Source organism: Salmo salar, chromosome ssa06, assembly GCF_905237065.1.
Source record: "Salmo salar chromosome ssa06, Ssal_v3.1, whole genome shotgun sequence".
Classification (NCBI taxonomy): domain Eukaryota; kingdom Metazoa; phylum Chordata; class Actinopteri; order Salmoniformes; family Salmonidae; genus Salmo; species Salmo salar.
The window spans coordinates 33,645,008-33,659,652 of NC_059447.1; the positions used below are offsets into that span (position 1 = coordinate 33,645,008).

General features: G+C 46.3%; 1 protein-coding gene across 3 annotated transcripts in view; it reads right to left on the minus strand.

Moving 5' to 3' along the window:
• Nucleotides 1-256: 256 nt before the first annotated feature.
• LOC106607024 (serine/threonine-protein kinase N1) overlaps nt 257-14,645 on the minus strand; it is a 35,900-nt gene continuing 21,511 nt past the window's right edge. For all 3 annotated transcript variants that reach the window (XM_014203561.2, XM_014203562.2, XM_014203560.2), the window contains exons 3-23: nt 14,388-14,569; nt 14,094-14,236; nt 13,747-13,867; nt 11,177-11,322; nt 10,787-11,000; nt 9,819-10,010; nt 9,608-9,717; nt 8,127-8,270; nt 6,930-7,005; nt 6,187-6,319; nt 5,984-6,071; nt 5,221-5,306; nt 4,819-4,891; nt 4,629-4,720; nt 4,172-4,348; nt 3,808-3,870; nt 3,612-3,688; nt 3,231-3,373; nt 1,960-2,067; nt 1,631-1,711; nt 257-1,395 (exon numbers count right to left, since the gene is read on the minus strand). In XM_014203561.2, coding sequence (XP_014059036.1) covers nt 1,192-1,395; nt 1,631-1,711; nt 1,960-2,067; nt 3,231-3,373; nt 3,612-3,688; nt 3,808-3,870; nt 4,172-4,348; nt 4,629-4,720; nt 4,819-4,891; nt 5,221-5,306; nt 5,984-6,071; nt 6,187-6,319; nt 6,930-7,005; nt 8,127-8,270; nt 9,608-9,717; nt 9,819-10,010; nt 10,787-11,000; nt 11,177-11,322; nt 13,747-13,867; nt 14,094-14,236; nt 14,388-14,569 — 2,653 coding nt within the window. In that variant the 3' untranslated portion in view covers nt 257-1,191. The remainder of the gene's footprint in view (nt 1,396-1,630; nt 1,712-1,959; nt 2,068-3,230; nt 3,374-3,611; nt 3,689-3,807; nt 3,871-4,171; nt 4,349-4,628; nt 4,721-4,818; nt 4,892-5,220; nt 5,307-5,983; nt 6,072-6,186; nt 6,320-6,929; nt 7,006-8,126; nt 8,271-9,607; nt 9,718-9,818; nt 10,011-10,786; nt 11,001-11,176; nt 11,323-13,746; nt 13,868-14,093; nt 14,237-14,387; nt 14,570-14,645) is intronic.

Sequence of the window (14,645 nt, forward strand, 5' to 3'; positions counted from 1 at the left end):
GTGCAGCACACTCTGCTCTGTTCTCCTATTACTCAGCATAATCAACGGAACATTGCTCTGAAAGGAGTTCAAACAATCCTGGATGACAAACAACTTTAGTTATAGTAGTTTGGATTGTGTGAGACAATCCATAAACAATATACACTACTGTACTCATGTTGTAGGTTTAAATCACCATACTGAAAAATAATTCCTGCTAATGTAGCTGGCTGAATGGTAATTGGGCTGAAGAGTCACAAAGCTGTGAGTCAGTCCATTGGGTTCACATTTTTACTAAGTCACAATTCCAGACAGAACATCGGCATGATTGACAAATCAAACACCAGAAAGAAACAAAAAAAAATATCACAGAAAACTATTTCAAAATAATTCTAAATGATTGAGGATAAAACCCGTACCGAGCGGGGAGAGTAGAGGAGTATCCCATTTGAAGATGAGGGGTAACATGACATGGTGAGGACCCAGCACAAACACAGAAAAACACCTCAACCCTCATCCTTCCACCCTCATCATCCTCACTAGCATCCCTTGACATTCGTCATACACTGAATCTGCACCCCACTTGGTCATCTCAATTTCTCTGGAACACTTTTGACCTTTTCTATGGCTCCCCCCTGTGGTGATTTATGAGAGGTGCAGGACTCTAGATGACAGCAATGGGAACAGACTGAGGCAGGATCAGAAGTTACACACAGAAACAGTAAGCAGCCTCAAACGATAAAGGGAGAGGAGAGATAGCAGGCAGAGAGGCAATAGAGAGAGGTCAATTTGAGAGTAATCATATCTGATGATCCCTGTACCAACTGTACTGTCTTCTACAGAGAATATCCTTTTCATCTTTTAAGTGGGCTCCATTACTTTCTATAGGGAAATAAAACGTCACTCAGTTCCAGTGTTGCTATGCTGCACAGACACTGTGCCCCAGCACTCATCCACTGAGCATTACATCATCCGGATTATCTTCATGTATCATCCGATAAAAGGCCCTCGGGAAATCCATTAGAGGTCAGTAGATCCCTGACAATGTATCTCCGCAGCACGCATTCACATCCTCCCGTAACTTTCTTCTGCCTCTTCACAGTTCAGACAGGACAGAACAGCAGTAAGCCTCTCCTGGTAACATCCCTCTCGCAGTGCAGAGTCCCTCGTCAGCTCCACACACAGTCTAAAGGGAGAGTCTGACCTTGACCCTTAGCAGAGGTCAGAGACGTAGTCAAAGTCTTTGAAGCAGTCCTGGTCCTTGCGGGAGAGGGTGCGGCGTTCGCGGGGCGGCGTGAGGGCGGGGGTCTCGGCGGTGAACTCCTCGTCAAAGTTGCTGACGTCCTCCCTCCCCCTGATGTTGGGGACGAACGGGGGCGGGAGCCGCCTCTGCAGCAGCGCTTCCCAGTCCATACTCTGAGAGGGGGAACAGAGAGACCGGATTGGTTCATAGAATCATCTATGCAGCTGAAAACAGCAGCCCGTGACGTGACAGTATCACATAGAGTTGGAGCAGATGCTGGAGCTATTTTACAGGCTCACTGATTACATAACAAGAGTTTAATCAGTGGTTTATAAGGAATGTTAACTAATGACATGTGTGTGTGTTTGAGGGAGAGAGAAAGAGAGCGAGAGAGAGGGAGCGACTCACCCTAAAGAAAGGCTGTTTCTTGACATCATCAGCATCTTTCTCACCAGAGCCTAGGCGCCGCTCCGGGTTCCTCCGCAACAACTGGCAACAGAAAACAACAAACACCTCAACCCAGACATAACAACTCCCGGCACAGACCAAACACTAGCTAGCAACACACACAGATGGCAAACAGCTGAAAAAACATCAGAAACACTTTCACAGAAAACCCACTGACTGAAAACTAGAAGCAAACCTTTACAGTGACCAAACTGACCATGTCAATCAATGTGAGTCTCTCTTACTCCACTGGTGATTGGTGGGATGTGAATGTTGGGGGAGGAGCTTACCCGTCTCATGATGCCGATGGCCTCTGTGGAGAGGAAGCGAGGGTAGCGCACCTCGTCATTCACTATGCTGTCAAACACCTCCTCTTCATCATCACCTGGAAATGGAGACTGACACACACATAGACCACAATGTCACACTCGCAGCCACTCATTTAACCTATTATGGCGCCCCGGTGATGTGGCCGGGGAATGACACTGTTTGGAGTGTAAGCTACACCCCACAACCAGCATTTTTAGGCTGCAGTGCCAAGCCCCACACCTGAAGCCACTCAGCCTCGTTAGGCTGCAATACACCTGGGGCATTTAAGGTGCACGTTCAGTTCAGCACGAGAAGAGGAGCTACTGGCTGAATGCTGCAGGCTGAGCTTTGCAGACATTTTGGAAAAGCTCCTGGCTGGATGCCGAAAACTGAGCGCCGAAGGCTGAGCTCGATAAACATTTGTTTGAAGCCCATGGACATTGTGAAGCTGGAAAGCTGGGTAGCAGCCCAGCTAGTTTTAAGTTCAGTGTAACTTTAAGTTCAGTTAAGCCCTGTGTGGGAGAGTGTTTTGCTTTCATTTACAGTTTGAGAACTCTTTGTGACCCTTTTATCTTGAATAAATATGCCGGCTTGGCTTAAGTTGTGCCTCTGTGTTGGACTTCTGTCATTATTACTCATCATTGCCATCCAACCAGCCATGCCTAGTAAGTCGTTACACTATATTAATTTATGTAACATATGGCTCAAACACACATCACTTTATGTAATATAGACTAAAGTGCTGTATTACCATAAAGGCTTAAAGTATATATTACTGGTTTAAAGTATATATTACTTTAAAGGTGAGGGCTTAACTCATTAAACGGATTCTCTGGTATTTTTGTATACTTTTTAGCCAGCAGTTCTGAAAGTGGTCCCCTGAAATTGTCTCTCTCTCGCTCTGCTGTGGGTGCATCATGTGCATCTTTGCTAGCTGTCACTCATATGGCGAGGGGCTGAAGCTCATTGGTTGAACTCGAATTGCTAGGGGGCTGGACCACGTGAGGGAAAATGGTGCAGCACAACTTCCAGAACTAGGGATTTCATGGCTAATTGAGGTAAGACAGTAATTCTCCTAATTAATTATGCATGTATAAACTACACATTGACACATCCAGCCCAAAGCGGGAGGTTTAAAAAATACTTTAGTAGTCGCCAAAGTTCCAGAGCATGTCTAAATAATAAGACTAGATATGTATGGAGTCATATTTATATAATTCTCTGAAGAGGTTTTTAGAGTCAAGTCTCTTACCTCTCCCACCAGCATCTCATACACCAGTACTCCCAGGCCCCACCAGTCCACTGCCCTGGTGTAGGAGGTGTCTGTCAGAACCTCTGGAGCCAGGAACTCAGGAGTACCACAGAATGTACTGGTCCTGTCCCCATAGCCCATACCTGGGGAAGTAGAGTGAGATCAGGAATGAGAAGGGAAGAAAAGAGAAGCAGTGAGAGAGAGGTTGTTGTGAGAGAAAAACAGAGAGGAAGGAGAGCGAGAGAGACACAAACGGAGTCAGAAATATAGAAAAATATGAGCACAATAAAAAGACTCAAACGTATTCCAAACTACAACCGCTATGACCTTGAATCCTTACAGAGCTCTGGAGACATGATGAATAAGTTATAGAGAACATACCCTCTTTGCAGAGCCCGAAGTCTGCGATCTTCACATAGCCCTGTGTATCCAGCAACAAGTTATCGAGTTTAAGGTCCCTGAGGAGGAGGGATGAAGATTCATTCAAAATTGATGGGTACTCTGAGGATGAAGGGGTAGGAGGATGAGAGGATGTCTGTCATGTGTTCTGTGTTTCATGTCTACCCAGAGTACTTACCGGTACACAATCTTATGGTCATGAAGAAACTGTAGGCCCAAAACCACACAGGCTGCGTAGAACCTGCAGGACAGACAGACAGACGCACACACAAATAGTCAAGACACACACACACACACACACACACACACACACACACACACACACACACACACACACACACACACACACACACACACACACACACACACACACACACACACACACGACAGTAACAGCAGACTGTGGATGGATATGAGTACGCATACAGTACACAACCATATGAACACACATATACATATCTCAAAGCATGCCTGCTCCTCCCCCATGTTCCGTTACACATTCAGTAGAACACAGCAACACACCAACACACAGCGGTACCCACACGGCTCGGGGCTCTGTAAAGACGTCTGCGTGGATGTGCATCATGAGGTCACCCCCAGCCGTGTACTCCATGACGAAGCACACGTGTTCTGGGGTCTGGAAACATGCAAACAGGTTGACCAGGAAGGGATGGTGGGAGCTGTTCACCGTCTCAAAAATACGCTTCTCACACATCAGACTGAGGAGAAGGAGAGAGGAGAGGGAGAGAGGAGAGAATGATAGAAGACAACAGGAAAGAGAGACAACTGTCTAATCTCAAGTACAGTATGTAAACACACAGTTAACTTGTATATATGTTTGCCATGGTTTGTTGCTGATCAGTTTTATGTGACACACTGTATATAAAACTAGACAAGTCATTTCACCATGATGGAGGTCATATATTGTCAGAGAGAGGCATGATATAGTTGGCCTGTGTTCTGTCTTTGCCTGTGTTGCATTCTAGTGTTGATCCATACCTGTCCACTTCGTCCCGCGCCACAATGTCTCCCTTCTTCAGGGCTTTGATAGCGTACACACTGCCTGTCCTCTTGTACTCTGACAACAACACCTGGAAAACACCAGTGGTTCATCTGAATCTCTACCTAAATCCTCTGGATGGACAACCTCCTAACAAAGGGAGGATATTTCAAATGTGAGGACACATACTTTGCCAAAGTGTCCCCTGCCCAGCACAGCGATCAGCTTGAAGTCCTGCAGACACAGAGGGCCTTTGCTCTGTCTAATACCAGGACACAAAGAAAATAATAATGATCACAACCACTGAAATAGCCTTTAATTTACCATGTTGAATGGTCATCTGCTAGCTGAAGAAACAGGATGCAGTATTATCTGATGTTTTCTGCCTACCTAGCACTTCTATAGAGAGCATGTTGCTGTGTTACATGTCTCCGTGGCTACAGTAACGTGTTATGGAGGAGGTCAGGTCATGTGGCCATATTGTGAGTGGGTGTGTTTCCCCAGCATCATACTGTGGGGGCCATATTGTGAGAGGATGTACTCAGGTGTGAGTGTGAGGACACACTGTGCCAACTCTGCATGGTGCTGTACCTGCGCAGGGAACTCGTGGATAGGGTTCTGGTTGGCCGCCCTTGGGCGAGGTCCGGAGGGGACAAGGGCTCGATCACAGGCTGTTCCTGGGAGTGAGAGAAAAGAGAGAGAGAGAGAGAGAGAGAGAGAGAGAGAGCGATATATAAAGAGGGGAGAGGGATAGATAGAGAGAATGAGGAAGAAGGTGAGAGAGGGAGAAGGAAAAACAGACAGTAATTCTGTCCCTCATCATTATTAGTAGCCTGTTCCCTGCTGGCTGGCTGGCTGGCTGCTCAATCCCCTCTCCTCTCTTCCTCGTTCCCTCGTTACTGTTAATTAGTTCTCTAAAAACACCCAAGTAACTAATCCAGTAATCCCCCAGCCCCACTGACCATGCAATCTGTTACTCAGGCCCTCCCTCACTCCCTCTGTCCCTCTCTCTCTGTCCTCTCATGCCAATCATGTTTTACACACTGGGAATCTAACATCGAATTAAAGCTCCTTCGATCCAATCTGGTCTAATTAGTGTGGATTTCTCCCTTTCCCCTCTTATTGTTACCTCTCTCCTCTCCTTCCTCCCAGGCCCTGCTCTGTCTAGCTCCAGATTCATCCTAGGATAATAACCCAATATGACTGAACCACTGTGTTCTAGTCAACGGCTTTCTGGAGGGAATGTGATACTACGGAGATGGCTATCAGATGATTATCACTCCATCGCCGCATCCTCCCATCCCTCCCTCATCCTCCCATCCCTCTCTTCATCCCTTCCTTCTCTTCTTCTCACCAGGTGGGGTGTGTCAACAACGTCTCTCCTGATCTCAGGTCTCGGAGGAGAGTCGCTCTCCAGAGTCAGCTTCTCCACTGAGATCTCCCTACGACACACACAGAAACACCAGTCAACAGTTTCCCATGTACAGTATATGTTGTGCTTGCTGTCTGAAGCATTAAAGAGGTGTGAGAAAGGGTATATGTGTGTGTGTACAGTACCCAGAATGTGAGCGGGAGTGTGTGTGTGGGGTGTAGCTGGGAACATTGTTTCCAGTAGGGATGGCGTTCCTCAGTAGGCGGACCCAGGTGGCGATGTCAACATTCATCTGACGAGCACGCAGGAACGCTTTACCTGCAACATACCCATCACACACATGGCAGTAACCGCAACACACACACAACACAACATAAACACAAGGCAATAAGATATACTGATCAACACAAATTCCCCTGAAATGCAATCTATCCTGTTCACGCAGCAAATTTTAACATGGTTTACTCAATCCATTAGGACTGCCCAGATTGCACTAAAGAAGTTTCAACCCTGACACACTCAAGTTGTCATACTCCAAAGCATTAAACCACCTAAACCCATCAGATGAATCCACAGCACTGCTAATTCCAACACTAGATAGCAATACAGAGCACAGAGAGGTACAAAGTGGGTTCTGGGTGGAGGTTGCATGTAATCATATATCTAGGACCTCCCCCAATCCTAATGTGACCCATTAGGGGTGAAACACTAAACTGACTGTAGATCAGTGTCTAGGGGGCAACTCCATGCTACTCAGTGGGGAAGCAGTGGGGCGTCAGTCAGGTGATGGAGGTGTGAGCCCTATAGGGATGCTGGGATACATGGAGCCAGGCTTGGCAGCTGCTGACAACATACAGAACAAAATGGGGCTTTATCTAAGACTCTACACATACTAACACAACACTGTTCTGAGAAAAGCTTCTCTTACCATGCTGTTTGGAGAAAACCTTCTTTTGTCTCTGCAGTCTTGGGCCTCTCTCTATGACTGGGTTGAAGAACATTACCTGAAATACACACATATCAGTGGAGACTCCTCAGAGGATAAAGGGGAGGACCATCCTCCTCAATGAATTTCATAAAAATAGTGAAACATCTAAAAAAGTTATCATTTTTAGAGAAAACTATACTAAATATATTCACGTAACCACATAATTGATTAAAACACACTGCTTTGCAATGAAGGTCTACAGTAGCTTCAACAGCACTCTGTAGGGTACCACCATAGTCTAGCCGGTAGTTTCCACCCTCTGAGTACATTGACTTCAATACAAAACCTAGGAGGCTCATGGTTCTCACCCCATTCCATAGACTTACACAGTAATTATGACAACATCCGGAGGACGTCCTCCAACCTATCCGAGCTCTTGCAGCATGAACGGCAAGATAATTAATCTAGAAAAGCATAAACTACAGCTAGCTAGCACTGCAGTGCTTAAAAAAATGTGATGAGTAGTTGACTCAAAGAGGGAAGAAAATGTAACAAATACATCTCTTAAAATGAAGAAGCTACCTAGCAGAGATATTTTATATATTTTTCACTTTCACTTTCACTTACTTAGCTAGCGAATGCAGCTATCTAATTTAGCCTACTTAAACACCCGGCTCAAACAGAGAGGGACACTATGTTCGCTAGCTGGCTATGGCGAACCAACACTGGAACTCTTCCAAGTCAAGGTAAGCTTTTGGTGTTAGTCATTTACTACCACCGGTGCCCACCGGTGTAACTGCTAAACTGCTTGCTGACTACACTGTACTGCATGATTGTAGTGGGTTTACTAACACGTTAGTTTTAGTAGCTATGTTGACTATGACGTTAGATTTGTTTAACCCTTTTTTGGTTACTACATGATTCCATATGTGTTATTTCATAGATTTGATGTCTTCATTATTATTCTACAATGTAGAAAATAGTAAAAATAAAGAAAAACCCTTGAATGAGTAGGTGTGTCAAAACTTTGACTGGTACTGTATAGAATAGTTCAGTATTGAGCAGGGATGTATGTGTTGGTGCGTGTGTGTGCATGTTCGCATGTCTCTGTCTGTGTATGCGTGCATGTGTGTATGTGTGTGTGTGTGTGTGTGTGTGTGCGCATACACGTGTGTATTCATGGCGGGGTGTGTGTACCTCTGCCAGCAGCAGGCCCTGAGGCTCCAGCTCCAGCTGAACTTTGTGTCTCTGGTTGTCCAGGAAGTCCTCCAGCTTCAGGTACTTGAGAGCACACAGGGAGCGGTAGTCCCTCCAGTACACTGCTATCTCCATCTCCCTGGACTGGGACGAAACACAGGTCAACACACATACTGTTTCATCCACAGGTGTACATAAACTTCTTTTCACCTTTTCACGCTCTCTCAATTCTCAACTTGCCTCTCTCTCTCTCTAAATTCTCAATGTCCCTCTCTCTCTCTCTCTCTCTCTCTCTCTCAATTCTCAATGTGCCTCTCTCTCTCTCTCAATTCTCAATGTGCCTCTCTCTCTCTCTCTCTCAATTCTCAATGTGCCTCTCTCTCTCTCTCTCTCTCTCTCTCTCTCTCTCAATTCTCAATGTGCCTCTCTCTCTCTCAATTCTCAATGTGCCTCTCTCAATTCTCAATGTGCCTCTCTCTCTCTCTCTCTCTCAATTCTCAATGTGCCTCTCTCTCTCAATTCTTAACGTGCCTCTCTCTCTCTCTCTCTCAATTCTCAATGTGCCGCTCTCTCTCTCTCAATTCTCAACGTGCCTCTCTCTCTCTCTCTCAATTCTCAATGTGCCTCTCTCTCTCTCTCTCAATTCTCAATGTGCCTCTCTCTCTCTCTCAATTCTCAATGTGCCCTCTCTCTCTCTCTCTCTCTCTCAATTCGCAATGTGCTCCTCTCTCTCAATTCGCAATGTGCCTCTCTCTCTCAATTCTCAATGTGCCTCTCTCTCTCTCTCTCTCTCAATTCTCAATGTGCCTCTCTCTCTCTCTCAATTCTCAATGTGCCTCTCTCTCTCTCTCAATTCTCAATGTGCCTCTCTCTCTCTCTCTCTCAATTCGCAATGTGCCTCTCTCTCAATTCGCAATGTGCCTCTCTCTCAATTCTCAATGTGCCTCTCTCTCAATTCTCAATGTGCCTCTCTCTCTCTCTCAATTCTCAATGTGCCTCTCTCTCTCTCTCTCTCTCTCTCAATTCTCAATGTGCCTCTCTCTCTCTCTCAATTCTCAATGTGCCTCCTCTCTCTCTCTCTCTCTCAATTCGCAATGTGCCTCTCTCTCAATTCGCAATGTGCCTCTCTCTCAATTCTCAATGTGCCTCTCTCTCAATTCTCAATGTGCCTCTCTCTCTCTCAATTCTCAATGTGCCTCTCTCTCTCTCAATTCTCAATGTGCCTCTCTCTCTCTCTCTCAATTCTCAATGTGCCTCTCTCTCTCTCTCAATTCTCAATGTGCCTCTCTCTCTCTCTCTCTCTCTCTCTCAATTCGCAATGTGCCTCTCTCTCAATTCGCAATGTGCCTCTCTCTCTCAATTCTCAATGTGCCTCTCTCTCTCTCAATTCTCTCTCTCTCAATTCTCAATGTGCCTCTCTCTCTCAATTCTCAATGTGCCTCTCTCTCTCAGTGTTGTGTTAGTGTAATGTAGTATCTTACTCGTTCCAGTTCTACAGTGAAGGTCTGGTCCCAGGCCTGCTCTCCCACTGTCTTCCAGCACGTCTGTCCCACCACTGTGTTCTCCAGCTTCAACACCGCACTCACCTCCGCTGTTCAACACAATACCATAACACATGTTTAGAAACTCACTACACAACACAAATGGACAGATATGTGAACCCCCTCCACACACACACACACACACACTTACAGGAGAGTTCGTCGGTCTTGCCGGGGATCCTGAGGCTCATGCTGCTGGTGCTGCGGCTGTAGAGACCACTGAGTTTGAAGGAGCGTCCGTCCCCTGGGATGTAGCATGGCAAGACCACCGGGGTTCCTCTACTGCGCCCCGGGACCACCTCCAACACCCCCACACAGCCCAGCAGACGCACCTGCAGGGTACCTAGGAGAGAGAGAGAGAGAGAGAGAGAGAGAGAGAGAGAGAGAGATGATATGTGATGTTTGAGTAGAAGTGAGAGTATCATATCTGGTTCAAAAGGTTTATAACTTCAGCCACTGGATATGGGAGAGGTATTCAACTGAATCCATGAGTTTCTGATGCATTAGAGCCTTCAGTTAGGTATAGACAGAGAGGTAGTGAGAGACTATAGAGAGGCTGTAAGAGTCAGTGATAGGGTATAGAGAGGCTGTAAGAGTCAGTGATAGGGTATAGAGAGGGTGTAAGAGTCAGTGATAGGGTATAGAGAGGCTGTAAGAGTCAGTGATAGGGTATAGAGAGGGTGTAAGAGTCAGTGATAGGGTATAGAGAGGCTGTAAGAGTCAGTGATAGGGTATAGAGAGGGTGTAAGAGTCAGTGATAGGGTATAGAGAGGCTGTAAGAGTCAGTGATAGGGTATAGAGAGGGTGTAAGAGTCAGTGATAGGGTATAGAGAGGCTGTAAGAGTCAGTGATAGGGTATAGAGAGGCTGTAAGAGTCAGTGATAGGGTATAGAGAGGCTGTAAGAGTCAGTGATAGGGTATAGAGAGGGTGTAAGAGTCAGTGATAGGGTATAGAGAGGCTGTAAGAGTCAGTGAGAGACTATAGAGAGGCTGTAAGAGTCAGTGATAGGGTATAGAGAGGCTGTAAGAGTCAGTGATAGGGTATAGAGAGGCTGTAAGAGTCAGTGATAGGGTATAGAGAAGCTGTAAGAGTCAGTGATAGACTATGAGTGTATGTACCAGTGAGTGGGGAGGGCTTGCAGAGGGTGCTGTACTGGTTGTGTACATAGGGGGTTCCGTGTCTGGAGCTGAAGGCCGAGGAGGAGGCCAGCACCAGCTCTTCCTTGATGAGGCAGGCCTTGGGGTGGTCGTCCGTCAGCTCCAGCAAACGCTGCTCCAGAGAGCCTCTCAGCAGGTCACAGCGCTGTGACGACTCACTCAGACCACACTGGGCCTGGGGGGAGAGAGGAGAGAGGGGTTACAATGGTGTGTTTGTGTGTGCATTTAAATGTGCCCAAAATGGTGAGCGTGTTTTTTGTGTGTATTTGTGTGTGTGTGTGTGTGTATGTGTGCATTAAATGTGCGTTCATGTGTGAGATCCAGACAGTAGTCTTGTGTGTGAACTCTGACCTCTGACATGGCCTTCTTGTCCTGGACCTTCCCTACTCCCAGCAGCCTCAGCATGTTCTTGGCTCCCTCAGCCATGGCGAGCTCCACACGGTAATGATGCCACAGCTCCTCCACACGCAGCTCCACCCCACACGTGTCTGGCTTACCTGGGGAGAGCGATAACAAACCATTTACTGAAACCTTGACTTTTTCCACATTTTGTTATGTTACAGCCTTATTCTAAAATGGATTAAATTCATTTTCCCTTTATCAATCTACACATAATACACCATAATGACAAAGCAAGAGCAGGTTTTTAGAAATTTTGGCAAATGTAATTAAACATAACATTTAGATAAGCATTCAGACTCAGTACTTTGTTGAAGCACCTTTAGCAGCGATTACAGCCTCGAGTCTTCTTGGGTATGACGCTACAAGCTTGGCACACCTGTATTTGGAAAGTTCCTCCCATTCTTCTCTGCAGATCCTCTCAAGCTCTGTCAGGTTGGATGGGGAGAGTCGCTGCACAGCTATTTTCCGGTCTCTTTAGACATGTGCAATCGGGTTCAAGTCCGGGCTCTGGCTGGGACACTCAAGGACATTCAGAGACTTGTCCCGAAGCCACTCCTGCATTGTCTTGCTGGGTGCTTAGCGTTGTTGTCCTGTTGGAAGGTGAAACCTTCGCCCAAGTCTGAGGTCCTGAGCGCTCTGGAGCAGGTTTTCATCAAGGATCTCTCTGTACTTTGCTCCATTCATCTTTCCCTCGATACTGACTAGTCTCCCAGTCCCTGCCGCTGAAAACATCCCCACAGTATGATGCTGCCACCACCATGCTTCACCATAGGGATGGTGCCAGGTTTTCTCCAGATGTGACGCTTGGCATTCAGGTCAAATGTTCAATCTTGGTTTCATCAGACTAGAGAATCTTGTTTCTCATGGTCTGAGAGTCCTTTAGGTGCCTTTTGGCAAACTCCAAGCATTCTGTCATTTGCCTTTTACTGAGGAGGGGCTTCCATCTGGCCACTCTACCATAGAGGCCTGATTGGTGGAGTGCTGCAGAGATGGTTGTCCTTCTGGAAAGTTCTCCCATCTCCAAATTGAAACTCTGGAGCTCTGTCAGAGTGACCATCGGAATCTTGGTCATGTCCCTGACAAAGGCCTTTCTCCCCTGATTTCTCAGTTTGGCCGGGCGCCAGCTCTAGAAATAGTCTTAGTGGTTCCAAACTTCTTCCATTTAAGAATGATGGAGGCCACTGTGTTCTTAGGGACCTTCAATGCTGCATAAATGTTTTGGTACCCTTCCCCAGATCTGTGCCTCGACACAATCCTGTCTCGGAGCTCTACGGACAATTCCTTCGACCTCATGGCTTGGTTTCTGCTCTGACATGCATTGTCAACTGTGGGACCTTATATAGACAGGTGTGTGCCTTTCCAAATCATGTCCAATCAATTGAATTTACCACAGGTGGACTCCAATCAAGTTGTAGAAACATCTCAAGGATGACCAATGGAAACAGGATGCACCTGAGCTCAATTTGGAGTCTCATAGCAAAGGGTCTGAATACTTATGTAAACAAGGTATTTCTGTTTTTTATTTGTAATACATTTGCTAACATTTTTAAGAACCTGTTTTCGTCTTGTCATTATGGGGTATTGTGTAGATTGATGAGACATTTTTTTAAATCAATTTTAGAATAAGGCTATAACATAGCATTTGGAAAAAGTCATGCGGTCTGTAATACTTTCCGAATGCACTGTATACAGTTATCTTTCATAATATGATAAAGTAATATGTACTGAAAATCAAAATCAAGATAATGTGAGGTTTTGATGGATTTGTGTGCATCTGTGTGTGTCCCAAGTTAGGGATGGTTCATGACTTATGAGGCTAAATGCCCTGCAGCGCTGATCTATTATTAAACCAAAGGAGGGAGGAAGGTAGAGAAGAAGGTAGGGAGAGGGAAATAGACACAGCAATCCAAATAAAGATATGGGCCTAAATCTGCCTCTTTACTTCCTGTGCTTTTCCCATCTTCTCACTCTCTTTCTCGTTCTCTCTCCCCGCTTTCCATATCTTACTATTTGTTCCTTATCTTTCTCTCTCTCCCCTTTTCCCTCTGTCTCTAACCTCGGGTAAATGAAGCATGACTTTTTGCTGTTGGGCAACATCATGGGGATGCAGGAACATCAATAAGGCCTTAACCTGCTCTCTGTGTGGAAGTGAGCCCGGGTGTGTGTGTGTGTGTGTGTGTGTGTGTGTGTGTGTGTGTGTGTGTGTGTGTGTGTGTGTGTGTGTGTGTGTGTGTGTGTGTGTGTGTGTGTGTGTGTGTGTGTGTGTGTGTGTGTGTGTGTGTGTGTGTGTGTGTGTGGTGTATGGAGTGGAGTAGGTTATAATAATGTCCACTCTGCACTTCTGAGGAGGGCATTGATCTGTTACCCACACTTCATAAAACATTTAACGATAGATGTACAGATTAGAGACAGACAGACAAAGGGGATGAAGAGACAGACAGTCAGACAGGAAGACAGACAGACAGACAAGCAGGCAAGCAGGCAGGCAGGCAGGCAGAGACAGACAGACAGATATTTACCCTGGATATCTTCAGTCTGCTCAGTGGCCTGCATGGCCTTGCGGATCTGCATGCGGATGATGTCAATCTTGGTCTTGCTGTCCTGCAGCATCTGCTGGGCCGTCTGATGCATCTTCTTGTCCTATAAGCGACACCGTACAGTGAGGACAGTGAAATAGCAGCTCACAAATACACACCCCTGCTAACCTTCACTACACAGAGAAGAATCAGGCTGGGAGATGATCTGACTACAGACATGAACTCAGAAGAGTGAGAAAGAGAGATTGTGGAGGGGCTGGCTGTATTGTACATAGGCTACAGTAGATGTATATATTAGAGGGGTTAGGTGGTCCAGTCAGGTCCAGTACCTTGGTGACTCCATTGGCATAAATGGGGATCATGTTCTCTGCTCCCTGTTTGCACTTGAGCTCGATGTTGAGCTGGCGCTCCAGAGCCGTGATCCGGTCCTGATTGGCTGAGCGGCTGCGCGCCCCGGGAGACTTGGGGGCATCTGAGGGTCAAAGGTCATGGATTTAACTGTCAGTTACTATAATCATTAACAATGGCCAACATGTTTCTACATTACAACTTTTGGTTGAATCCATCCAATGGTCTAAGGCTATGCTCCATTCGCTTCATAGTACCATCCCTGTCAGTGATACCTGTGTTGTTGTCGTCCCCTCCTTTGACCACAATGTAAGCGTCCAGCTCCTGTAACTTAGAGTGCAGGCTGTCCAGTCTGCGGTTGGAGCTGCGGAGCTGGCTGTCCACCTGCTGGGCATTCTTCTTGTCTGTGGTGGCTCTCCTCAGGTTATCTGCTCCTTCCTTGATCTTCAGCTCCTTCCTGATCCAGTCAAATCACAGGGACTTTTCATAAGTTGTAGTACCACACAATTAGTAGTTAATCAATACATCATAGA